The sequence below is a fragment of the Seriola dumerili genome, unplaced genomic scaffold (genome assembly GCF_002260705.1).
Source record: "Seriola dumerili isolate Sdu_G_001 unplaced genomic scaffold, Sdu_1.0 BDQW01000413.1, whole genome shotgun sequence".
NCBI lineage: Eukaryota > Metazoa > Chordata > Actinopteri > Carangiformes > Carangidae > Seriola > Seriola dumerili.
Genome location: NW_019174668.1, coordinates 5,147 through 31,264, shown reverse-complemented (window position 1 = coordinate 31,264; position 26,118 = coordinate 5,147). Strand labels below are relative to the sequence as shown.

The following is a 26,118-nucleotide window of genomic DNA, read 5'->3' as shown; positions in this document are numbered from 1 at the left end:
CATGTGCATATCTGAAAGTGAAAAAAATAACGAAACTTGTGAATGTTTATTGTATTTTTCTACGTACTACTTAGCACTCTGGCACTTCTACATTTTGTGTTGCAAATGAGCCATAATTCAATGTTTTCCCAAGTGGGGTCCATGCATCAGCAGGGGTCCTTGTACTATTCAAGAGGTTGTCAAAAAATAAGGAATTCTTTAATTCAGCGAGTGTTGGCCAAATTATCTAAGTAAAGTGTAAGAATGCCCCGTCGATTATTAAATAAACAATAATAAAAGTCAGCATATGGAGACTGTCAAAATCCTGTCAAATGGAAGTGAGGGGGATTTTCAAAATAAAAAGTTGTCATATGTAATGAATCAAATGTGGGTCTTTTTTGGTTATATTTATTTAATGAAAGTTCATGTTGTGATGTTTTTTGTTTTTTTTTTTAAAGGGAAAACTACGATATAAACATGTCATAAGGCCCACGGACCTCCTCGGGCCCCTGGACTACAGACTGTACCTTTAAAGACTCTTGTCCCAATTAAAGCCAAGCCCCGCCTCTAGAGCAGACATCCCATGAGTCATAAAGTTTGATGTCCTGCCCAAAGTTTAGACCCGACTGGAGCTAAACTTTTTTTTCTAGAAAGTGAGCTGCTGAGATTTGTCCTACGGACCATGAATTTTTCTTGTAAGAATATACACTAACACCTTCAACTTGGCCGAAACTCAGAAAAAGTGGGAATTTTCCAGCCAAGCGTTTGTTGTGTTTTCCTCTTTTGTGGCTGCGTCTGCTTTTTTTTTTTTGGAAAAGTTGGGGCCGGACGACAACATAGATTCCAGTGTGGAGTAGATATGCGCTTTGTTACATTCACAAGTATGCCAGCAAGAAACAACAGGAAAACGCTGTGTTTCACTGCAGATTTCGACAGCTAACACACTTTGGAAGAAAACAAAGTCCTCAGCTGTTTCACTTTAGAATGACTCCGGATAACTTTTACTGAGTGTCGTCGAGATTTCCAGATTTCCTCCTGCGTGAAAAAAAAGTTTGGGATTGGCTCAAACTTCTTTTTGTGAATTTCTGAACGCGACATTTTCGGACACACAAAGTTCGCAGAGTGTTTTGGGACAATGGATCCGAGCCAGCACAACCCTCCCGCTGGACACCAAATCGTCCATGTACGGGGTGACTCTGAGACCGACCTGGAGGCGCTTTTTAACGCCGTGATGAACCCGAAAAGCACTATCGTGCCCCCTTCCGTACCTATGAGGATGAGGAAGCTGCCAGACTCCTTCTTCAAACCCCCTGAACCAAAGTCCCATTCCAGACAAGTAAGCCCGCCCTGTCTCTCCTCTACCCCTTCCCAGAAATCACGATTAAAGCTGAGGCCCATCCTGTGGGAGCTCAGGCCTACAGTACGTGACTGGTACAGTCAGTTAAAAGTTAGGCTACTTTATCCTTCTAGTTAGTCATTTTTATCCTTTGAGACTTAAGAACGTATTTGTAGTTCCATCCTAAATGTAGGATATAGTATTTATTTTCATTAAGAGTAAAATGTGTTCATTTACCCTCACCTCTAACACAAATCATTACAATAAAGTTGAGTGAAACTTCCCAACAAGTTACAATTACATTGGCAAAATCACTGGAGAGAAAAAACATGTCCCGTGTGGCCTGTGCGTAAAAGTTATAGAGTAACCAAAATATCCTCAAAGCCATTTGTTTGGCCTCAGCGGTTGGCCTAGAAGAGAATATTATTAGACTTAAAGTTATTTGTCAGACTGGCTGAACCCACACAGGATAAGGGAACTTATATATGTGCAACTGTTTTGGTTAGATCCATGACTGTATATTTATAGAAGGGCAGCAATCACGTGGAAATAATCGAATGACGTCCAACATGGAGTTTTTGAAATCTAGATGATTTGCAATGAAGAAATCATATGATGGTTGAATTCGTCCTATTAACCCCCCACCCCACCCCACCCTCCCCCGTCCTCCACCCTCCCCCACGTCCCCCCACAACTGTTGCTTGTGGTCTCTCTGGAGTTCTATCATCAGTGCGCATGTGTTGTTGTGCAGCCAGTCTGCGCTCTCCTCTGTCCCACACAGGCCTTGGATCCCCCCTCCCCGGACCTAAACAACACTCAAACATGCCTACACACGCACATGAATGGAACTTCCTAACATACATGTGAAGTGATTATAACATAAGTGACCGAAATGTTAAATCTGTGTAATGCATTTAGACTTTTGAGTCCACAAAAATCACTAATCTTTTATGGAGTGTGTCTTGTAGTTCTGTGAATCCTTACAATTAATCTGGCCTCATATACACTATGGTATTTTCCAATCAAAATCATAATATTTATTTTATGTATTCTTTTATAAATACTTATACTTGCTTTGCTGAGGCTCTCAAATTAAACAAACATTGATTTTTGAATAGTTATAGTCCTTTTTAACTAAGGATAACTGAACAAACTTAGGATTTAGACAAATGTATTTCTCCTCAGTAGCTACAATACAAGATGAAACTTAAGGGAAATCACATTGTTACATTAGACTGTAGGACTGCATTCATGATGCCTCTCTTTAACCCCTACACAGGCCAGCACTGATGCTGGGAGTGGCGGTGCGCTCACCCCCCACCATGTCCGTGCACACTCGTCCCCAGCCTCCCTGCAGCTGGGAGCTGTTTCTGGTGGCTCTCTGTCTGGCATGGCCTCAGCAGGTGCTTCCCCTCAACATCTTCGTCAGTCCTCTTATGAGATTCCTGATGATGTGCCCCTGCCCCCAGGATGGGAAATGGCCAAGACCGCGTCTGGCCAGAGATACTTCCTCAAGTAAGTGTGCTGGCAACAAATGTCAACTCTGTTTCTGTCATGTTTTTATTTCATTTGTTTATGTTATAGGGACAATGCACATTAATGAACATCAGTAGAAAGTACAAGATGTAAACATGACAGATTGTAGCAAAAATGCTAATATTCATCCATAGCCCCTGTAGGCAGGTAACATAAGACAAGAACATTACAAGTAAGAATATACCGACACAAATGTCCAGTACACAATATAGTCCTTGAAAACCTGGAAAGTTTTCAGACTAAGAGAATGTGTTTTTGAAAAATGATTGGATGTCTTTAAAAGTAGATGATTATCAATCATCAGTTTACATCAGTCCTATGGTCATGGACATGCTTTACTGTCATCACTTTACATCCCAATGAAGGCAGTGTCGTCAACATTTTTGTTAAAAGAGAAACTTTAAAATATTTCTTTTACGTAAGTAAGAGTAAGAAATTAGGTATTTGTGATATTTACGTTAACCACCCAACTATCGTATCCCTGTTATGGAAATGTTATGTCTCTTAATTTGACGAAACAAGACCATGTTAGTCATTCGAAAGGTCCTGACTTTAATGTGAGAGTGAGAAACCTGTTTAAAACCTGGTGTTGAGAAGAGTCACTGCATTATGTCCAATCAGTGAAATGGGTATAATTAAAGGGGTCAAGACCTACTTAAGGTAAAAAAAAGGTCATTAACATACAGTCTATACAATAAAAATAATACTCAGGTTTCTTCTTAACTTGTAACTGAACCTTTCGATGTGCAGCTTACAGGCAAAGGTTAGAAACTTGTTTTACAATTTTTAGGTAAGAAGGGAAAATTTTAGCTTCCAGCAACAAGTCCAAGTTACCAGAGAGGGGGTCCTGAGATGGGACTCTCATACTGCAGCTCTTTTCAGTGTACATTATGCTGACAATCATTTGCAAATCTGCTACAATGTGCAATTGTGGCCAGTGTGCTCAAAAAAGACAATTGCAATAATCAAATTGTAGGTTATTAAATTTGGTGGCCCCTGCAAACAAGAGGAGTCTTTTGAGGAACTGCTGCTGTATGCGGTGTTCCTTTACTTGCTCTCAGGTTTCAGTAGAAACAATGGACCACTGTAGCTGCCCCAGACAGCAAAGGACAGACAGCTCTGCAAAACTCATCTGCAACCCAGCAGATCTTCTCCACATTAATGATCCAAAGTGGACTTTTAGAATAGTAGGTAGCAGGTATACCAGAGCCCTTTAGGCTTGTCACAGAGTTTATCAGTAACATTTTTGGTTGTGAGTGTTTTCATGTTACTCTTTATTGATTTCTTATGTATTTATTCGCCTTTTTAATGCATTCACTCTCTGTAGTTCTGTGAAAAGATGGATTGAATTATTCATAAAAGTGATGTCCTTGTCAGAAATTTATGTTAATATAATCTATTCATTGTGAAATGTCTCAAAGTTTGTGAAAAGTTCCGCTGCTCATGCTTAGAGATGATTTGACATTGAAAGATGTCATTCTTATTCCTCTTAAAGACAAAATGTTGTCATAGGAAATATTACTCTCTGACACAGAGTCTGAACAAACATGATAGCCTCAAATTTACTTGGATCAAAAAAGAGCTTTCAGTACCAGATGTTTTAAGGTTTCACATCTGGAGAACATCTGGCCTGTTTTGAGGAGGCTCTTCTAAAATTGTACAAAAGGACTGGGTGGGGGGGTGGGGGGTTGGAGAGAGAAAACACTCTCCTCGTAGACTCTCCCAAGATCATTGCAGTTGTTTAGAAACTGACTGATCAAATGCCCTTCCAGACAATGAAGCAATTCTGTAAACTAAATTAAAGTTTAGTTTGGAAAGTCCAATCTTGTACAACTTATAGTTCAAACGATAGTTGCACTACTCAGTGTTGTTACTGTTCATTGGAATACATCAGTTACTTTTTAAAATTAAAACACTATGTGTTTTTTTTTTCTTGTTATTTAAGAATTGTGTAATTGTCAAAGTTTGAAATGTTTTACTGCTTTTACACTGAAAACTAAACAGGAAAGCAGAGAGAGAGAATTGCAATGACTGATTGGCTGACTGATTGGTGAACAGTGTAAGTCACAAAATCTAATAGCATTACCAAAGTCACAAAACTCTAAATTGTGATGTAAAAAAACTTTTTATACAGCTTGGTAGTGGAGACAAGTCTTTTATACTCAACTAGAAGAAATGTAAAGACTGAAATCATGTATACACTAATCTTAAATAGCTGAAAAAGGTCCAATAACATAAACTAAGACAATATGTTCACAATGTAGGTTTGATCCATATGTCAACAGACTAGCTTTCTTGTTACAAAAAGAACAGTTTACTCTAAACCCTCTTGCCTGTTTAGCTTTTAGCTTTCTGCTAACAAGCAAAACTGATGTAAACTTATGGAATTGGAAAAACAGCTGAGTAACTCTGTAAAGAACTGTGTTTCAACTGGCTAGAGTGAGTAGTACACAGTGTTTGTGTTCAAGTAAGGAAAACTGGAGGAGACATCTTCCACGCACCGCACATCAAAGTGCAGATATTTGATCTGGAATAAAGACAGCCTCGGCAGAGCTGCTGGAAAAGACACTCCCCTATTTATAAACAGGGGTTGTCTGACCAAGACATGTTGCAGAAGGAGTGAAGCAGAGTGAGAGAGTGTGTGTGTGGGTGGGTGGATGGACGGGTGGGGGTGGGGAGTTGGTCACCAGCTAACAGAACCAAGCAGAGAGCAGGGGCTCACATTTCACTCAGTCGATCACTGTTGTCCTTATAGTTATCAAACCAGGGTGAAAGTTTTTATTTCTTAAAGAAGAATCTGTTTCTCCTTCCTGTTCTGTTGTTTACTTGTATACAGTTGGGAGTGATTGGCCTCTGTGAGTCACAGCAGCTCTGCGGATGCCGATGTCCCACTCTCTTTAAAAGCCCGGCTCCGTTTTGGAATGAATGGAGCTGTGGCGCTGTGATGGTGCCTCTTTTGTGTCAATGGAGTTAAATGGCAGCCATGTGGAGATGACTAGAAGAGGGGCCAAGAGAAACTCCGGCCCTCCCTTTGTCCTAGCAGTGAAACAGTGATCTTTATTCAGACCACAGGCCTGTTGAGACTCATGTGAGCCTTCCCAAAATAGACAAATGGCTGACATGAAGTTTGAAGATGGCGGGGAGAGAGGGCAGTGGCTTTCTTAGGGGGTTAACCATGTTCTTCACACCTGAAATGTTCAACTTGTGTCAGGTTAGGAGTTTGGTGTGAATTTTAATCAGTGAGAAATGATTGACCTAATGCATGTGTAACAGTGCTGACAGCTTCAGTTTGGCCCAATGTTTTTCTTTTGAATAGTGATTAGTGCTGAAATAATTAGCAGATCAATTGAATATTCAGTCCCCAAAAAATACCTTTGACAACAAATCTGATAATCTCTCTCTCTCTCTCTCTCTCTCTCTCTTTCTCTCTCTCTCTCTCCTTCTCTCTTTACATATATATATATATGGATTTTCTGCTGTTCACCGTTCTCCATTGTAAATCCATTGGCTTGGGTTTTGGGATGGTGTGATAAAGTTTCAATAATAAATAAACAGTCAATTAAAATAATATGTAGCTGCAGCCCTAATGGACATAGGAGTCAGATATCAACAGTCTCCTGTAAAATATATCTCCATTTTGTTTTGGCTATTACATAAAAAACAAAACCCTTAAGCTTGGAGAAGACTGGGAGAATGTCAACAAAGTCTGTTGACCTTTCCTCCTCTTTCTTCCAGCAGTTTGCTGTGGCCTTTGATTTATGACAGCAGGGGCAGGGAGGTTGGGTCACCTTGCTTGGTGCTGGGATGGGGGAAGGGCCGGTCTCCAGGGCTGGGTCATAAACTAATGAAGGTTTCTAATTTAGACACACCGGTGAACTAGGAGGGGTAATCACTGTTTCCGGGCACTTATTAAATGCAGCTTTGAATGAGCTTTTAGTCCGTGGGAAGTCAGCCCTAAGCAGAGGAAAGCTTTGGGGGAGTAGCTATTGTCTGCCCTCAGGGGCAGGTAGAGCCATGTGTTGATGGACACTTTTGTCTTTTCTCAGTTGGATTTTAAACTGTTTTGATGAGCCTGGTTTCCCACAACGAGAATGGCTGACTTTGTCTTCCCATAATTAACTTAACAGTGACTGTAAATGATGCAATTATTCACTGTGACCTCATTTGATAAATCCTTTAAGGTGTATATTTTTTTCCCGTGTTTTTTACACTTTGTAGCTGCACGCTCCTGGGTAACCAGGAACACTAAACAGACTGATAACTAGTCTAGCTTGAGTATACACTATCTAGAGTTTCCTGAACATCTGTTGCACTAAATAGAAGTCAAGGCCCCCTTTTAGAGCAGGAAGGATCAAAGTGACCCAGACCTTATGCTCTTATTGTATACAGACTGTATCTGTGTAGTGCTGATTTGGACTATAATAATATTTTGAGATTTTCAGCAGACAGTTGTACCTGTACCTGAATATTAAGCTGGTTTAAAACAGTTTTTTCCTTATTTTAAAATCCCCAACATCTTCTTAATAAGCACAAAAAAACTATCTTTGCATTCTTTTTTATCTCAGTTCCTTTCAACACTGCAACCTTTTGCCAATTTGTGGTTATCAATATTGTTTTAATAAATATATGATAAATATACACCCAAATCATATTTAAATATTGCATTGTGCACAGTCCATTGTGTGACACACACACAAATACAGAGGTTGTTAAAATGAAACATTTGATACTGTCCAGCAGCCCAGAGGATTGTCTGATGAGTGTGACTGCTGTGTAAAATGAAGTTGCCAGTTAGCTGGCCTACTTTTTAAGTACTACTCCACATTTGTTAACATCTTGTATCACAGCAGCGTTGACTGTCTGTCCAATTTTATAGTTTGAACACTGTCCTCATACTTCAGCATCTAATGTAAACATACTACCTAAATATTTTCTTTATTGTTATTAACCTCGGCTGCGCGTAAAGCTTGACGTGATTAATATGCAAATTGGATTTCAAACTAAGCTGTTATGAACCGACGCCACTCGGGTCGGTCACAAATGGTGCTGGGAAGAGCAGGCTGTAAGCCTGCGTGAAGCACTCATTTGGAGAAACTTTGTGTTTGACAAACTTTTGGTTTATTGACCACACACAGACAAGACCCTTCCTGTTCCACTGGGGCCTGTCAGCTCAGTACACAAATGGGACTGTGAGAAAGTCAGGCTAGTGTTTACCAAAGTCTTGATGTAACACCTCTGTTCCAGACATCAATGCCTCCACTGTCACTGAGGGCATCACCACAGAGATGTAGTATCTGAGAAGTGGACCCTCTCAGGTGGGGTGGAGAGTTCCCAAAGGCACTCAGACCCATAGCAACAGAAAAGTGGTTCCATTAACAAAATAAAGAAACATTTGTATATGTGTTGTTAGTTGCAGCATGCATACATGTGAACCATTTTTACTATTTAACTATATGTATTTACCCATGAATAACAAGCGTGATATTGCAATTTATTAAATCAAGTAGCAACAGCTTTTGCAAAAAAGAAAAAGTGAAAACCTTTGTGGACTGACTGATTAATCTTCAGTCCTGGTACTTTGTGAATTAGTTGCTTCGTTAGGAAGCATGATGATACAAACACTCCTTCAAAGGGAAACTTAAAGCCACAATAGGGTCACAGAGGTCGCTTCAATAATCTCTCTTGATGATGCCCTGCTGATAGAGAGGCAGCCAGGCATGCCCAGTCAACCAGAGTGGAGATGGTCATCCCCATCTTAGAGGCCTGATTACATCTGGCCTCCCTCAGTGCACTCTTTAGTCATCGGCTTCAACCACCTTCCAAGCATATACTCCCTGGGTGGAGCCCCTGTGGCCTGAGGAGCCCATTTTTAACATTTGACAACTCAGCTGTGGGGTGTGTTTCATCATTGCTGCACTCCCCATAGCTTCACTCCCCTGTTTTACACCAGTGAAATGCAGCTTTTGACAGCTGGCTTTGAAGAGAAACAATTTCAGTGGAATAAACAGTCGACCTGGCTTCAGATCGAGCTTTGATGCGCTGTTTTGACAGGTAGCAAAGCTTCTTCGCAGACTTTTAAACGATAGAGCTGACTTATTTTTGGCTCGAACGCTCTCCTTAAAGCCAGATGTAAACGCTACAGTTTTCATGGGTGTAAACAGGCAATATGTGAGTTAACTTTGTCGTAATCAGATGAAGTCTAAAACAGCAAGTGCAGTATTCATACGTCTTCACTGGTATCTATTTATTTAAGCAAGTTATCCTTTAAAGCTCAGGCAAGAACTTTGAATTCAGTTGCAGCCTTTTAAACACACATTTAGATATTGATAGGAAAGAAGTTCTATCTTGAATGATCTTAGAAAAAGAAACACAAGTTGATGGGGACTAGCTTCCATGTGATTGGCACTGAACAGAAAAGTTGTTGCATTTAAGCAAAGTCAAGTTTAACCTTTATGCAAAAGGCGCCCCTCCCCCTTCCTCAGCAAGAGACATTATAAATAACATTGGCACAATAAATGCCGGCTTGATAATTGGGCCATCAGTCAAGGAGATGTCAAGTGCCTGGGTGGATCAAGAGTCCTACTCTGTGCTCTGCAAAGCCACAAGTCGACCATGATGACAGCTTGAGCAAAAATTAGCCAGTAAAGCACCATACTACAGTCAACCAACATGATAATGGGTCATATTTGAGCCACAGTGCTCTCCTCTGCTGCAGTACCTGGCCATTTACAGACAGTTTCCCATGAAGAAGAAAACAATGGGTTACGTTTTGTCTTTGCTTGTTCACAACAGAATACCACATCACATTGTGTCCATGTCCACAGTAATGCAGATTCGATGTGTTTTTTTTTTCTGCTGTTTTGTCCAGTCATCTACAAGAGGAGCATGTTGGAATACCAAAAACATACTCTTCATTTGAAGATGCTGTCCTACGTTATTGAATTTGGAATAAAAAATGAAGCACTCCATTCATGACTGCTTTGTGCACAAACAGTGCTTTGAAAATGATGGTAACCACTTGACAGAAATCCTATAAAGCTGCCGTCTCATCTGTGGAGGCTTGGAAGGTGGCTGTGTGTTTGGTAATTTGCTCCGTCATGATGATTAGCCGCATTGGCTAGTTTAATTTCAATCAGTTACAACTGATTCTAATAGTGATAAATTTTAATGGCAGCAAGCAGCAGTAAAGTGCTGGAGTGTGATCCAGTTCTCCGGTTCTCTGTTCACGTCAAGCTGATCACAGCCACAGTTCTTTATGGAGACATTTAAGGTAGAAACATCTTAATGTTTTGGCGTGTCGGTTTGGACAACAACCCAAACTGTAGCGTGGTTTGAAAACCTTGAACATGTAAACATTGGTTTCAAATGTATCAGTGTTTGTGTAGACGAGGCCTGACCACTGCCCTGCCCCAGGGACGGAGTTTTGGGGGATGGTGCGGTGGCTGTCCCGCTGAGCTCGCTGTGGTGTCAGAGACATGTAAAGACAACACCGAGCAGTTGTGACCGTGGAGGTTGCAGATCATCAGCAATTCCTAACAGCAACTGGTGGCCTCCAGCCGTCCCAACAGTTGCCATGACATTGTTTTGTTTTATGTTTCGCCTACAGGAAGCGGTGTGTAGCCCTGGCCATATAGGGTTCAGGGCAGGTTGAGTGAATGGATTATCTTTTAGTTTTAAAACCTGGTGATGAATTACTGGCTCTTGGTAACTCATTTACCACCTCTCTCAGTTCCCATACACAGGTTCTTTGAATACAGTGCAGCGCTGACTTGGAAGCTCTCAGGTGTTTTGATTATCATCTCCTCTGTTTTGAACTGAAGCTTTGTTTACATCGGTTGTGATTGATTTGAGCTACAAAAGTTGGCATCTCAAGCTAGTGTTTGATAAAAAAAAATTCAATATTTGTACTTTCAACTGTGCTAAGAGGAGCACAGCTTTGTTGGGGGGTGCAGGGGGTGGGGCGGGCAGAGACGAATTTTTAATCAGAGCCCTTGGAGGCTTTGAGGTTGAATATTTCCATCCATGTTTTCCAGTTGTAGCATTTCTGTTCAGCATTGGTGTACCAGGATGTGCAGGCCTCTCATTTACAATAAAGCCTCCCTTCCCTCATCCCAGTGCTCGTCTCCCAGTCTCCTCCCCTGTTCTCCCCTCCCCTCTATAATAAATGTCATAGTTTCCAGAGTGGGAAGGAGGCAGCGAAGGGGGCAGGGCGGGCGCTTGGAGTGTAACAGGACCACAGTAACTCATGCAGCCAATGGAATTCAGAGGGATTGCTTCCGTAGATGTTTTTTTCCTCTTTCACTCTTTTTTTTTTTTTTTTTTTTTTTTTTTTTTTTTTTTCTTTTCTGTAGTTGTCTCGCCCCGCTCACTGTGACCCCTCTTTCTCAAGGGGCCCCTCCAGTCTGAGCAGTTCCAGCTATTTTGCTTGGTTTGTGGTGTTTGTGTGTGTGTGTGTGAGGGCTGGGGGAGGGTTTGGTAGGGGATTTGGCAGCTCCTTTGATCAGTAAAGCATAAACAAGAGGGGGCTTCAAAATGGGTTGCATTGTGTGGGGGGGAGGAGTGCTGAGTCAGGCCCTCTCGCTCTCTGGCCTGGGATAGAGAGCAGACAGGCAGGCCGGGATTACCACAGAGGCCAAGAGAAACTTTTCTGCAGCTCTCACTTCACCCAGCTGTTCCAAAATCTGGGCTAATGGCGCTTTTGGATCAAATTAACAGTGAGTTGTAAAGAATCACAGTGGGTGGAAGAACACATACATAACATGAGTATTATAGGGTGCCATAGATAGATTGATGAGGGTAATGTTTCATTTCATTAAGAAAAAAAACTGTTTTTATTTTTGACATGTGGACTGAAATAATTCAGCCACTGTCACAATATAAATGTAAGAGTTGTGGTGTTGCATAAACAAGCTGCTGGAGTTTGGTGCCTATTTGTTTGAGATGAGGGGGGTCTCTTAAATGGGATGGTTCAAAAAACAAAAAAACAAAAAAAAAAAGAACAAGTGAATAGTGGGGTTTTAGGTCGTAGCTCAGTCTGTGCCTTTGTCAAGCAGGTGAAAGCTTTGTAAATGTGGCGCCAGATTGTTAAAGCCCCTGACACTCCACAGTGTCCGAGCCGCTTCCAGGAAAAAGGACCCCCTGCGTTGAGCCCTGGGACTGACCCTCCCTCAATAGAGAGGGTCCTGCTCGGGAGAGGAGGGCTTCCTGTATTAGCTTTCCATCTTAATCAAGCAACAAGTACCAACAAAGCACTAATTATCAATGCCTTCACAGAATGCAACACAATGCCACCTCCCCCGCTCCCCGCTCCTGTCCCAGCAAAGACGAGCCGTAAAATAGATGGAGCAACATTGTTTGATGTTACAATAGTTGTTTTGAAACCAATCATAGCCTCCTAGACATTTTCAAGAAGAAGTTTTCAGCCTACCTACAGTCACAGATGTTTGACTTGATTTATGTCCACTCTTTTTTTGTCTTAATTATTCGTTACTTTATTTTAATTCAAAACAAGATGCAGTGAGTTGAATCCAAACAAAGAATGAAAGCCTTGTGTGAATCTATATTGAATTGTGGGTTCATACTGGGTCCAAACAGACACAGCTGAGCTTGGCTTCCTGTAACAGTCATCGTTTACAGAAAGCAAGGGTTAGATTCAGTGTTTTCATCAAAGAGCTTGTTGAAACTGCTGTGAGTCATCAGTTCCTGCATGTGACCTGCTTTTTCGCATTGATATGGCTCCTAGTTTGAATTTACAGATTATGGGTGGTGGTATTTTTTTCTTACTTTTTGTCTATCCTGTCTCCTTACAGCCATATTGATCAGACCACCACTTGGCAGGATCCCCGCAAAGCCCTGCTCCAGATGAACCAGGCTGCTCCGGCCAGTTCTGTGCCAGTCCAGCAACAGAACCTTATGAACCCAGCTAGTGGTATGCACATGTTGACTTGAATTAAATTAGAAGCAGCACATGAAATGTATTACAAACCATATTCATCATATTGTGGGTTTTTTTTTTTTTTCGGGCATTTTCTTACTTTCATGCAACCTGCGGTAGAAGGCAGGAGCTGTCTAGTCTAGTTCTTACATGTCACTAAGACTCGTGTACCTCAGTTCTGTCCATGCGGTTGGAATTTGCCCTAGGTGAGGTAAGACTGAGGTAGAACGTGACAGGTCCTGTCTGACATGTTTGGGAGCTCTGTGACTCACAGATTACAGAGTTTACAGATGAAGTATCTCTCAAATTGTCACTGTTCTGGATACCTATGAGTAAATCTAAAGAAAAATAATAACGTTGACAAACAGGCACGCTTGTTTTCAGTGACAGAAGAAATAGAAAAATATTAATATCAAAGATGAAAAAATAATTTCCTTCTATATGTCTAGGATACCTTTTGTCCATGTAGTGTGTTTATTTTTGCTCTAGCATGTGTGCATTAGCATATATACCTGATGTTAGAGCTACAGCTACTTAAAGTGTGTCTATAACTACAATATGTAATAATCACGTGAACCACCAACATGTCTACAACGTGATTTTTACCTGTCATCCGTTAGGGCCTCTCCCCGAGGGCTGGGAACAAGCTATTACATCAGAGGGAGAAATTTACTACATCAACCACAAGAACAAGACCACATCCTGGCTGGACCCACGACTTGACCAACGCTATGGTGAGTTTGGTATAGAAAGGGATTTTTTTTAATTTGTTTAGGTCTTGATTAAGTACAATACCATGTATGTCTTATTTATAAAATAAATGCAGTTTTCTATTAGGTACCTCAAAGTCATAGCTTCTTAAAATGATAATAATACTCATATTTAAACAAAGAAGTTATAACCATTTCTGCAGTAAAGAGTTTCTTAAACGTTTGGATTTTGTGACAGCAGTTTACTTTCCTGAGTAGAAAGCTGTACTTAATCCAAAAAAGATGCATCACCGCAATTGTAATAGTGAGTTCAAGTCTGTATGATTCATAGTTCATTTCACCACACGACATTGTTTTGGAGTGACTAGCCGTACAATTTGGTTGTTGAAACCAGATTTCACCTAAACCCCACCCTCAAAAATCCGCACCTAACCTTTTGTCAGCCATTTTAGTGTCAGAGCAACAGCTGAGTTGGCCATTAATCCCCCAGGCCAGGCTAAAGTTTGACAGTTAGCTTTCAGTGTGTGGTAGCCAGGGTTGGTGAATTAGTGACAGGACCACGTACATGTGTTGAGACTTCTCTGTGGCCATGGGAATGAGCTAATCCTCCAGTTGTGCCAGGAAGACTTCAAGAGATGAAGGTTCCTGCTTATGTCACTCTGACTCATTTACGCTTCAGATGCCATCCCTTCATTAAAGCAGCGTTCCCCAGGGTAGCTCACCCCGGTTCACAAAGGCAACATGTGTGAATCAGCACGCAGCCTGTTATCCTGTTTAATTTCGGGGTTACTTTTTTCACGAACCCGGGCACTTAAAGGGCAGGTTTTCTGTAAGCAATTGCGTATCCTGCTCTGACGGCAGGCAGGAAAGTTCAAAACAGAGTTGTAAGGGGAGTGGGGCAGCTGGGAAGAGATGGCGGCTCTGATCGGCAAAGCCCTTTGAAGATTTATAAGTCTTGAACACACAAGGCTGCTAGGCCCCTGAAAGCGAGTGAGAGGGGGAAAGAGACCATGTTAACTCATTATATGCCATCAAACATAATTTTGTTCCACACTAGATAAAATCTTTGCTTAATTATTACAGGCCTTACACTTATACCTGTTCTTATGTTGCTTATCTGCTGTTGTTTGTACTTTTGATCATTTAGATTTTTAGAAAGATTTCTAAATGCGCTGCACTTCAAACAACTTGATATTGTACACATGGCTCTGTGCTTGACGTAAAACTTAATTTTATTGCTTTTAGTTATTTTTAATATTTTTTATTTTTGCATAGAAATGGGCTCTTATGCATCAGAAATCTCTACACTGCTGCTATGTAGGTCTCCAATCATAAGCCAGCTGCTTTGATAATGGAGGCTAATTTGAGCTTTGAGAAGAAAAGCAGCACAGCGCCTTTAACTGAGGGTTGTTGCCGGCTGGCTTTCCCCTGCGTGAGGCCCAGTGCAGGCACAGCCCCATCCTGCTGTAGCCCCAGACAGACTTGAATCTCTGCCAGGCCTCTTTATTCTGTGGTCCAACTCTTAATCTGTTCCAGACCTTTTCAGTCAAAGAACTCCAATGTGAGAGGGGAGGTGGGGGGCAGGGAGAGGCAAGGCGAAAGGGGAAGAAAGAAAAACGGAGGAACAGAGGGAAAATGCCGACGGGATAAGCATGCATCCTCTTTAAGATCCAGGGAGGTGGTGAGCAGTGAACAAGCCATGAGTGCACTGTGGCTGGGTTCAAAAGGGGACTGGCCTATGTGGATTTGTTGTTTTCTGTACATACTACTCTGGGTGAACAGTAGGGAAAACATACTGGGGAGATAGTCGTGTGCACAAAAAGACAGATGTCCTCTGGGAGTTAAATGTTTTGCTTTGATGTCTTAATGTACACCATTCGTCAAACGCATCGCTGTGTCATGTGATGTTTTTCTGCCTCTGCTGTCAGAGGACCTCAGCAGAAAAATTAGCACCTTTGTTGATGATGTCACCACCGTGAAATATTCATAGTGTAATGAAGCAGCAGTGAGCCAGTTAAAAGCCCCTATTCATGTAGACACTGTTGGTTCCATTTGATTTTTCCAAAACAAATGGAGGTCAACAAAAGAAATAGACGCTCTTAAGATTTATTTATTTATTTTTTAGGAATTTAGATTAACTGACCCTTTAACGGAGACACCATCCAGATGATTTTAAGAGTTGGAGGGGGAAAAAATGCACTAACTTGTGTTTAGGCTTAATTTTTAAGCTTTTATTTTGTAAACAAAGTGGCTGTGCTTAAATCAAACAGGTAAATTCAGCACAACTTTTACCTGTTGTGTATTAAAATAAATTCCCTGATAGGCTGCCCTACACTGTTGATATAACCTGATTAAGTCTTTTTTCCATCTCCTTGCCATTCATAGCCAAGTCAACACAGACTGGCCTTACTCAGACCTTACTGAAGTACAAGAAGATAAAACAGAGTTTGTATCACATCCAGACTGTTTCTCCACTTATCTTTGACGCTAGAAACACAACACCTTCCCAGGAGGCCTTTTTTTTTTTTTTTTTTTTTTTTTTAAACTTGTTAAATTGACAGCAGACAAATATTTACCATGCCTTCAAAGGTGCTTTGCCGTGGTAACATAGAGAAACTTCCCACAGCTGGCACACCCTCAACTCTACCTGCCCCAGGTGATCTTGTGGTGTAATATGCCTGCCAGTGTGATTGTCAGATAAGGGCCTGTGTTGCTGGCTCGTTGTGTTGCAGGAGTGCGTGAAGAGGACAAAAGGCAGACGGCATTAACTTGTCTCTTATCTGCCTGGCCCACCAGCTATCGCCGCCCGTATGTGCCACCCCTCCAAACACACACACACACACACACACACACACACTTTCTAAGCCAGTCTTCTAAGTCTGGACTGGCCTCCTTTTTAAGCTATCGCTCTGGCCCTGAACTGAACCTGTCCTTCGCTCCTATCTCACCCGCAGATGTAATTCCCTGCTTCGATATGCTCATTGTTTGTGCATAGTTACTGTTAGCTGTTTGGTCTGTGAGGTAGTCCTTGACTTGGTGGTTCAGTACAAAATGCAGCTGTAAGACTGCATTTGGCAATCGGTGGATCTCTTTCTTTAAGCCCCCCTCACTTTTTAATGCAAAAACTCACAAAAGTAAAAAATCTCATAATTTCAACTTGAGTTTGTCAAGCAATTATCCAAAAGCTACTGGACTTGCTTGAGGTTCGCGAAGGCGTTTCACCTCTCATCCGTAAGGCTTCTTCAGTTTCGTCAGTTTTATTTACATTGAGGCCATCGTTTCTATCAGCTATGATAACATTGCATTCACCGGAGTGATGCTTAGATTTGGGAACATGGTGGTATCAATACAATAAATCAAATGGGGCAAGAAACATGAGCAGGGATACAATCAGAGAGGTTGTAAACAAGCCAACATTTTATCCAGGTGATAAGGGGGAGGTAAAAGTGAATGCGAAATGTCATTTAAAATAATAATTGCACAGGAAAGGAGTGCACACACAACTGGTTAAAACAGGTAGATTTTCATGGATGTTTATAGTGGACAGTGCTTTTACAGCAAGTCCTCATTTTCTCATTCAAATAGGTTTGACTAGTCGCCACTTCTTGCCCTGTCAGATCTTCCTTCCTTCCTTTCAGCGATGTTGACATGTAAATGAGTAAGGTGTTCATATCATCGATAGACTATTATTGTCAAAACTACAAAAACAAAAACCCAGGTTGTGTGGCCTTGTTTTTCAGTGGATCTCTCTCCCTTCACTTTTAATGCATGGCCCTCTTCAAAGCTCAGACCTTAACAGATCTACAGCTGCTGACACGGCCCATGTGCAGCACTTCTGTTTTGAGAACAGCTAATGGTGCCCTGATGGTGGAGTGATCCAGCCACAAAAGACCTCAGTATCTGCCAAAAGATAAGAAGTGGAGAGAAGTGACACACTCCCATGGATTCAATTGATGTGTGTGGGAGAGAGGAGGCTCCTTCATGACTCTGTCTGTGTGTGTGTGTGTGTGTGTGTGTGTGTGCTGGGGTGGGGTGGGGTTGTTGGGGGGGGGCAGCGTGGACACAGGGAGAGGGAGGGAGGGAGGAGGGAGACTGAAGGCAGGGCAGGGTGGGGCCTCCAGAGCTTCCCAGGGAGAGCCCTGAGCCACGGTTCATTCAGCTCGTGAGACAGTGTAAACAGTGATTGAATGGTGATGAGAAAGGTGCCGGGGTGGGCAGGATACCACAGGGAGAGACAGCCCCGCATGAATATTGTGCCCTCGTCAAGGCTTTGTTTTGGTTGGTGCTACAAGCGCATAAGCAAACAGCGCTCCTCATTGGTTCCATTACTGTTACACCCCTCATGTTCAAGCACATTTGCTTCTCTTTCTCTACTACAGTGATAAAACGTGTGACCTACTTTGCATGCATAGATTGCAGCATTTGCTGTGCTCCCTTATACTCATGTTTATTATACCCACCCCCACTACAGTGAAGAATAACAAAAGATTTCACTGGGGAACAGCTGTGCTTTCAATACACACACATTTGTTCTAATATTGTTAACATGTAGTTAGCTTGTTAGTGCACAATGCAATTACATTTGTTGGGTGAAAGAACTTTGAAGCTAAAGTTAAGAGCGGTACAGTGTTAACAGAACCTGATGTAGGTGTATTTTAAATGAACCTGTGAGATTTACATACTGTGCTCATATTGCATTCATTAAATCAGCTGAAGTGGACCCATCAGGCCAGGGCAAGGAGGCAGCCAGTCTTCAGGGATAATCTGCGATTTGTTTAGAAAAAAAAAAAAGCACAATGAAAGGATAAGTCATGACTGATGCAATGTACAAAACTAACAAAGCCTGTCTTAGTCAGTGAGTGGGAGGGGATCAGGTCTTACAGGAATAGTGATTGTTTCAGACGCTAGGAGGAAAACTTGCGTTGGGACTTCCCTTGTCCTACACAACCTGCTGCACTGGCTCCACTCTTTAACAAGTTCACCGTGTAGACAAAGTGTTCAAGTTGTCAGGCTTGTTAAGCAGCGTTTAAATGCAGCCAGGCATTAAAAGATGTAGATCAAAGACATTAGTGTAATTATAGACTGCTTTAGATCCTATATGTGGTACACTACAGGTAAAAAGTTTTAGAATACCACCATTTTTGCGGTTTTTATTGAAAGCGGTTCAAATCCAGTGAATAACCTTAAGTGGTACAAAGGTAAAAGGTAAACTGCCCAAGTTAAAGGAAAAGTTTAGGTCTCCAAAAACTGAAAATGTAAATTGAATAGGAAACAGGCTTTATTCAGGGATTAAGACGCTGCATAACTTACAGCTTTGTGCAGCGATGGAAGTAAATGAAGCCTAGTGAAAGTTATTCCTATAGGTTGATGACTTATAAACTGTCTCTCTGTACAAAGGCAGGGTTGGAACAAACTGTGTTACTACACCCTTTGATGCAGGAAGTAGTACTGTATGTTGCTGTCAGAATGATGACAAAGACACGTAACAAAGGAAGACAGACTGGTTGGTCAGGGGTTACTCCCGGCTTCACATGATGGTGCTTCGCAGGTTCCAGAGTGATGAGCTGGACAGAGGATGACAGCAAACTGCAACTTTTGCAACAGTGTTGGGATGAACTTTCTGAGCAATATTTAATTTCTATTGTAATAAGAAGGTACAATTTTGTTCAACTGCTGGATGAGTCCAAAATTTTGATTAAATTTGGTCCATGATTCCTTGGTTTTAAAATTTTGTAATTGCTTTAATTTCAGAAACACAGAGACATTGAATCATGTAAAATTAAATAACAGCAAGAAAAAGGGAGGTGTGCTAAAACGTTTGACTGATTGACTGACTGTTTTTTTTTTTCAGTTTTTTTGTTGCATACAATAATTGAAAACTGTCATTGTTAACTGCATGTTTCTTACTTGCCTAAACATGGAATGGGAAAGCAAAAGAGGTCTCCTAACCTACTTAATCTAGAGCCAATTTTGCTGTTGGGTTTAGGATTTCCCCACAAAAGAAAAAAAAGAACATGTAACTGTCTTGTATATTCTGTACCTGCAGCAGGTGCCTTATTCAGACCAGGTTAATATCATCATCCTCTGTAGTTTCTTTGTAGTTTAAATTTGCCACTTACAACCTCGGTATGCAAAGTTTAAAGTGAGCACTGGTGTCTGTGCACCACATATTATGCTGACAGTAGTGACAGATCTGAACTCTTGTCTCTTTTACAGCCCTGAACCAGCAGAGGATCACCCAGAGTGCTCCAGTGAAGCAGGGTGGCCAGCTGCCCCCCAGCCACAGTGCAGTCATGGGAGCCAACAATCAGATGAGACTGCAGCAGATCGAGAAGGAAAGGCTGAGACTGAAGCAACAGGAGCTGCTTCGACAGAGACCACAGGTCAGGATTCAGAGTTAAAGCATTTCAAAAATATTTGGAGGCCTTTTGAGGAACAACTAACCTCCATCAAAAAGGTCACAAGGTCATTACTTTCAGTATGTATCGCTCAGTCCATCAGTGAAGTAGGAAGAAACTGGACCCCTAATTGCTCGTTGAGTGAGGGCACCAACAAACTGTTTATATAGTCAAACATAATGTACATCTTAAATAATCCTTTAAAGAAGAGACATCATTCATAGGTATAGTGGTGGACCTTGAGCCTGTTTGATCTGTCTTCATTGTTACACCGCCCTGCAGTGAAGTCCTGTGAGTCATCTGTGGTAATTTTATCACTTCCTAACGGTGATGTGTCACAGTGTCACCCGCCCACACAGGGTGGTGCAGCCGAGTCCAGCAGTTTACTCAAGGCTGTGTCACAACACCAGAAACAGAGCTTTATGATTATGAATGACATTGCTGGTGACTTTGTTTACCATGATATTTCACACGGGTTGTTTAAAGTTCATAGTGTAGGAAGTGACCTGAGTGTGTGCATGCACCTGTCTGTAGGGGAAGAAAGATCATTTATACCATCCTTACTGAAAGTCCTCAGAGCATACGCACTGTATGCTTAAGTAACCTGGTTATTGTTGACTTTGTGAAACATCATATGCAGGAGAAATCTGGTTACCATAATAGTGTAAGGGATTAAAAGAAATGTGTTTAGCACTTTTTTGCTAAAGAATCCTGATTTCATAGCCATGTCAAAGTCTAAACGGGCTTCTAGTTTAGTTTTTACAAGAGCACACTGTACGTGCACGACAAAGACTTCATGCATGTACACAAAGGTCTTAGAGTAACTGGGCTATTTCAGTGCATGTGTTCTCCGTTTCCTGTCTTCCTGCCTGATTTCTCCTGGTGTACTGTGCACATGTAAATAGCGACAGATACAGAACCCATTTCTAAAGATGTCACATGAGCAGCTCAATTACCAAAACCTCAGACATCCACGCTTACCTGTTAAACAAAGAATGTAATATAGAGTAAAATATGGAACAACAACTGCAGACTGTATACCCCACACTATATACATTTAAAGAGCACCTCTGTCAGGCTGGATTCCAGTACACCTCAGACTCCTGTAACTTTTTAGATACTTTAATACATGTTTGGATTACAGAGGCCACGGTGTATTTTAAAATATTGTAGCGAATGAATATAGGAGGAAATTGTATAATCGTGCAGGCTGTATGCTTTGTGTAGGGAGTTCAACTTTGGGGCAAAATTTGCTGCCACACCCAAATGTATTCCACATGGCAGAACTGTGATGAAGTGACCTGGTAGCAATGCATTCGTCTTGCTGGTAACAGTCGAGTGCTGATGCTGCTCAGTCATGCACAAAAACAGAGCCAATAAAACCATAAAGGTTGTTTATAGTACACAACCCTCATAATCCTTCTTAATCAAAACCAGATTGTTTATATGTGCGCATGGGATTCTGGGATAGATCTTGACAAGGAAACACCTTCAAGCTCTGTTGCCACTACATCTGAAGTTAAAACAGAAAAAAAGGAGAAAAAAAAACATATTATTACTTTATAAAAGGGCTAATTAAGGCTTTTCATTCATCTTTTTGCCCCAGAACATTGTGTCCATTTCTCCTCAACCACAACCAGTAGAAGCTTCTACTAACCACGCAGAGTGTCTAGCAGCAATTTTACAAAACATCTCATCTCATTGGCTGCCTCCTTTTTGTCATCTATGACCCTGTAAAATTTTAATGAGATCTCTCCGGTCAAGTCATTCCAGCTTCCCGTTGGAGGACTTGAAGGGAAGGAGGTGAAAAAGAACAACATGACTTCATATCCTCAACCTTATCTGATGCAGCATGTGTAGAAAACAATTGTCTCCCAACTGTGCTTGGCCCCTCATGTAATTTGACACTCTGTATGTGGAGAAATGGAGAGCACCATGTTGGCAGTCTGTGTGTAATTCCTCAGTTTAACATGTTATGCGGTGACAGCAGATGAGCGGGCGTAAAAGGCTGTTCAGAAATATTTTCATGACGCTGTAGCTGTATATAATTAGCCTCTGAGGTTAGGGGTGGGGTTGATTGTGTTGCTTATGGGTTTTTGTGTTTTATCGTCCATAGGAGCTCGCTTTAAGGAATCAGCTGCCTACCAGTATGGATCAAGATGGCAGCACGAACCCTGTGTCCTCCCCTATGGCCCAGGACGCCCGGACCATGACTGCCAACAGCTCTGACCCATTCCTCAACAGGTTGGTTTCACGCAGAAGCCAGGGATGTCCTTCTGTAGAGCAAATGGAGGAAATTTTCCCCTAGTACAGTACAATTGCAGCTGAGGTGCACTGGGTGACGTCAGTGTACTTGGAAGAGGGCTCCCACTCTGGTTCAGCTCATCAGACCTGATGCATCCTGTCTGAGGGACTCTGTGTGCTCGGCTGTTTGAGTTTGCGCTCTGGTGAGAGCTCCCTGAGTTACACAAGTAGTAAAAACACAAGGCCAGTCTCTGGGCTTAACCCTCTTCACATGGTAATGACTCATTCATACCAGCAGCTCTGTGCTCTGAGTTCATTGCACAATGATGACCTCTGGTGTACGACTGCTGCACTAAAGGCAATCACAACCTAAATGGTGCTGTAACCCTGAAAAATTATATAACACCATCCTCAATTCAAAGTGGAGACAGACACTTTCCACAACTCGAGTAGTAAAGACATAAAACCTGATACCTGAGACCTGAACTGAAACTAGACTTGAAAAGAGCTGTAATTAGGAAGGGACAGGAGGTTTTCCTCACTATCTGTGAACGCTGCTCTGTGGCATAATTCCTAGCAGTTCAAGCTCTAGTTCTTCTGTAAGGGGACGAAGTGAGGAAAGGGCTGAATAGCAAGCAGGCCATGAGAACATGTGGTCCAGTCAGTAGACAGGCCAACCTAATCTCCCCTCCTCCCGTTGCCTCCACTCCCCTGCTCTCACAATGGCCTCATTCATCCTGCCTCTGCCATACTCTGCCTACATATTTTTCCTCTGCTAATTAGTATAGGCTTGTCAAATGTCCTCTCTCACTCCCTCTTTGTCTCTTTTGCCCCTTTCATCGTTGCTCTTTTCCGTATATTCTGCAATAGAGGGCGAAAAAGCATAGCTCAGTTTCAGCGGTGTCACCGTGGATTAGTTGCCACAGTCGTTCAGATAGATATAACTGTGGAAACGTGCATGTATGCAGAGGGTCCCTGAGGGAATTGAGGCCGCACTGTTACTTTTCAGCCTGTGTGCTTTTAATAACCCAGTGTGTTTGTTTTGCGGGATCGTTTAATTAGATTCACGTAGTTCACTTTCAAAGTAGAATTGTGAAGGTCGTTAAGGTCATCCCAGACAAAAAGCTTTTATTTCCTTCAGTCTGATGAAAATCATGATGTTTATTAGCATCTATGCAGAGCTTTTAACCCACTTTACCTTACTTTTGTATCCTCAGCGGGACCTACCACTCCAGGGATGAGAGCACAGACAGCGGCTTGAGTATGAGCAGCTACAGCGTCCCTCGCACTCCAGATGACTTCCTCAACAGCGTGGACGAGATGGACACAGGTGAATATGATCACAGTGTGGTGTGGTGATGCCTCTCACTCACTGCTGCTGGTTACTATCCAGTTTTATTGTACATTTAGTTGGCAGTTTATTAGGAACACGTGGCCAGAACTAATGCAGTCTAATACAACAGTCCTGCCACACATCCTCCTTCATGAAGATTTGTGTTCAAGCTGTTTTAGAGAGGTGTAGCAGGATGTGTTGCTGTTGAACAGTATTGCATTATACAGAGAAATGTTTCTGTTATTTATCTCTCCGCATTGATACAAGTGGGATGGACAAAATAATTGAAACATCTGTCCGTATACCTCAACATGATTCTGCAGCACATGATCTACCAGTGTACCAGCTGGCTATATATAAAGCTGCGTTCACTTCATGTTGGAAGAAAAGAAAATGTCCCATTGTTGCAGGATGGTAACCTGCATCTTTAGCCCTGTTGTCACACCATGTGAGGATCCTCAGTTGACCACTGAATTGCATAACAGATTTCTAGCCATTCATCAACAAGTTAAATCAAATATAACCAAACTCTCCTTTTTAATTAGCTGAATCAACTGTTGCAGTGTTACTGGTGGATTGCAATTACATTGAAGTGCTACTAATGTCAGTGACTTTGAATTCTTTCCACTATGTGGTTGATGTCGTAGCTGTCAGAAATTCCCCAAATCCCCTGCTCATAATTATAGCTGAAGTTTGATGTGACTGTTTTTTCCCACTTGGCTGCTCATATTTATGGTCTGTACAAAAAGATATGAGTGTGGTGCAGTTACTAACTATTATGCACCAAGCTGAATATGGCCTCAAAACATCCTCTAACTTGCTAAGTCAAATAATTTGGATATTTTTTTTTCTGTTCATTAGGGGACCCACTCCCACCCTCCATGGCAACACAGCCCAGTCGTTTCCCCGACTACCTGGACGCCATTCCAGGAACAGATGTGGACCTGGGCACCCTGGAGGGTGAGAGCATGGCGGTGGAGGGCGAAGAGCTGATGCCCAGTCTGCAGGAGGCCCTGAGCTCCGACATCCTCAACGACATGGAGTCTGTGCTGGCAGCTACCAAGATCGACAAGGAGAGCTTCCTCACATGGTTATAGAAGACCCGAGCAGGCTGCTCCTTACTCCTCTCCATACACTCTGAACTGCTGCCTGCTCTAATCTGTGAAGGATTCATAGATGCTATTACAAGACATTTCAGCGAGCCTCTCTGGACTTCTATCTCTGTCTCGGCGCGTAAGGCCAACCTCCTTTGAGGCAGTATTGTTCTGTTCTTTTCTTTTCACTGGTGTGTTATCTCTTTATTTTGTCTGTGTCTTCAAGGCTGGCCCATGAACAGACAATTACGCAAGGGTCCCCAAATCTTTCACAGTGAATCTAGGGCATCTTTACCTAGAGCAGGGGTCGCTCCTCCCCCTGGTCTCCCCTCATAGCTGAGCGAGGCAGATCCCTGTACTCCTCTGCAAGGACTGCCCTCGTCAGTTATCGCCTGGAGTCTCTGGTGCCTCTTTTTCTTGCAATATAGCGTGAAGCAGCACTACTTAACTGTGTTTGGGACTATTGCATCTAGCTTAAGTAGCTTTATATTTGGCCTTGTAAGTTTTTCTTTTTTTTGTTTGTATTCAACGAGCCTGACAAACCAAAAATGATGTATTTGAAGCATAAAGAACAATACTGATTTGGAGTAAAGGTAATGTGAGGCCTAGTTTGGACATGTTAGCTTTGCTGGGGGGAGGGGGGGGGGGGGGGGGTTGGGGTTGGAGCCTGGGGACCGACTACATTGCTGCTTGGCTGTGCCAGCAAGTCTAAGTTAAACCTTTGATAGATCAAGTGCCTTCAGTTGTATTTTTTGAGATGCGAGCACCACGAACAATTACCAAGTTTCTGTTAATGCAGCAATAAGCATTAGGCTGTATTCAGCCACACAAACATCAGCCACACTTTCCTCTATCTAATGTTCAATAATCAGAATTGTATTTTTGTTTTATAAACACATTATAAGGGGATTTAGGGATTTTTTTTAACCCTAACTTCTTTTTATCTCAGTCTTATCCAAGCCTAATCCATGATTCATCCTTTTTATCTTTTTAATATTCTTTTATTTTTAGGTTACTACATATGTATGATAGCTTAGATCAAAATGGCATTTTGCTTTTGTTTTTAAATACTTTCGTAGATGGATTTATACATTTAACAGGGTCGACTGTTATCACAGCACCTCACTTCACCAAGATGAAGTCTGCCAAGGCACAGATTGATTCAGTTTTGACTTTTTTAACCATCTAGCTGAGTCATCTTTTGTCTCTGATTTACTATATACATATTAGTGTGATTGTTTATTTGTTGATCACATGCAGCTTTTACTATCTTTCCTAAACATTAACCAAAAAAAAGGCAGATCTCTTGGCTAAACAAACTATAGCTCTTTGATCAATTACACCTTATGACAACGTACAGTATACAAGAGTTACAATGTTTGAAAGTGTCTTCATAAAGAGGGAGCTGAATCCCTCTGCGCGATGCTGTGCTGTGTGTTGAAATTAGGGGTGTATAGACTACAGCTAGGACAAGTTTAAGCAGGTTTAAGAGTCATGTCGAGGGGTATTGTAGAAGGCCAGGGTTTGACTGACGGTGATGAGTTACGTGGATTG

The 26,118-nt window shown here is 41.9% G+C and overlaps 1 protein-coding gene across 1 annotated transcript; it reads left to right on the top strand.

The window, feature by feature from the left end:
* Positions 1-582: 582 nt before the first annotated feature.
* On the top strand, positions 583-25,192 carry yap1 (Yes associated protein 1). Its single transcript, XM_022761502.1, has 8 exons — positions 583-1,315; positions 2,595-2,830; positions 12,661-12,779; positions 13,406-13,519; positions 19,712-19,878; positions 22,010-22,137; positions 23,355-23,467; positions 24,332-25,192. Exons 1-8 carry the CDS (start codon positions 1,115-1,117, stop codon positions 24,565-24,567), a joined length of 1,314 nt encoding a protein of 437 aa, XP_022617223.1. The 5' UTR covers positions 583-1,114; the 3' UTR covers positions 24,568-25,192.
* Positions 25,193-26,118: the final 926 nt, after the last annotated feature.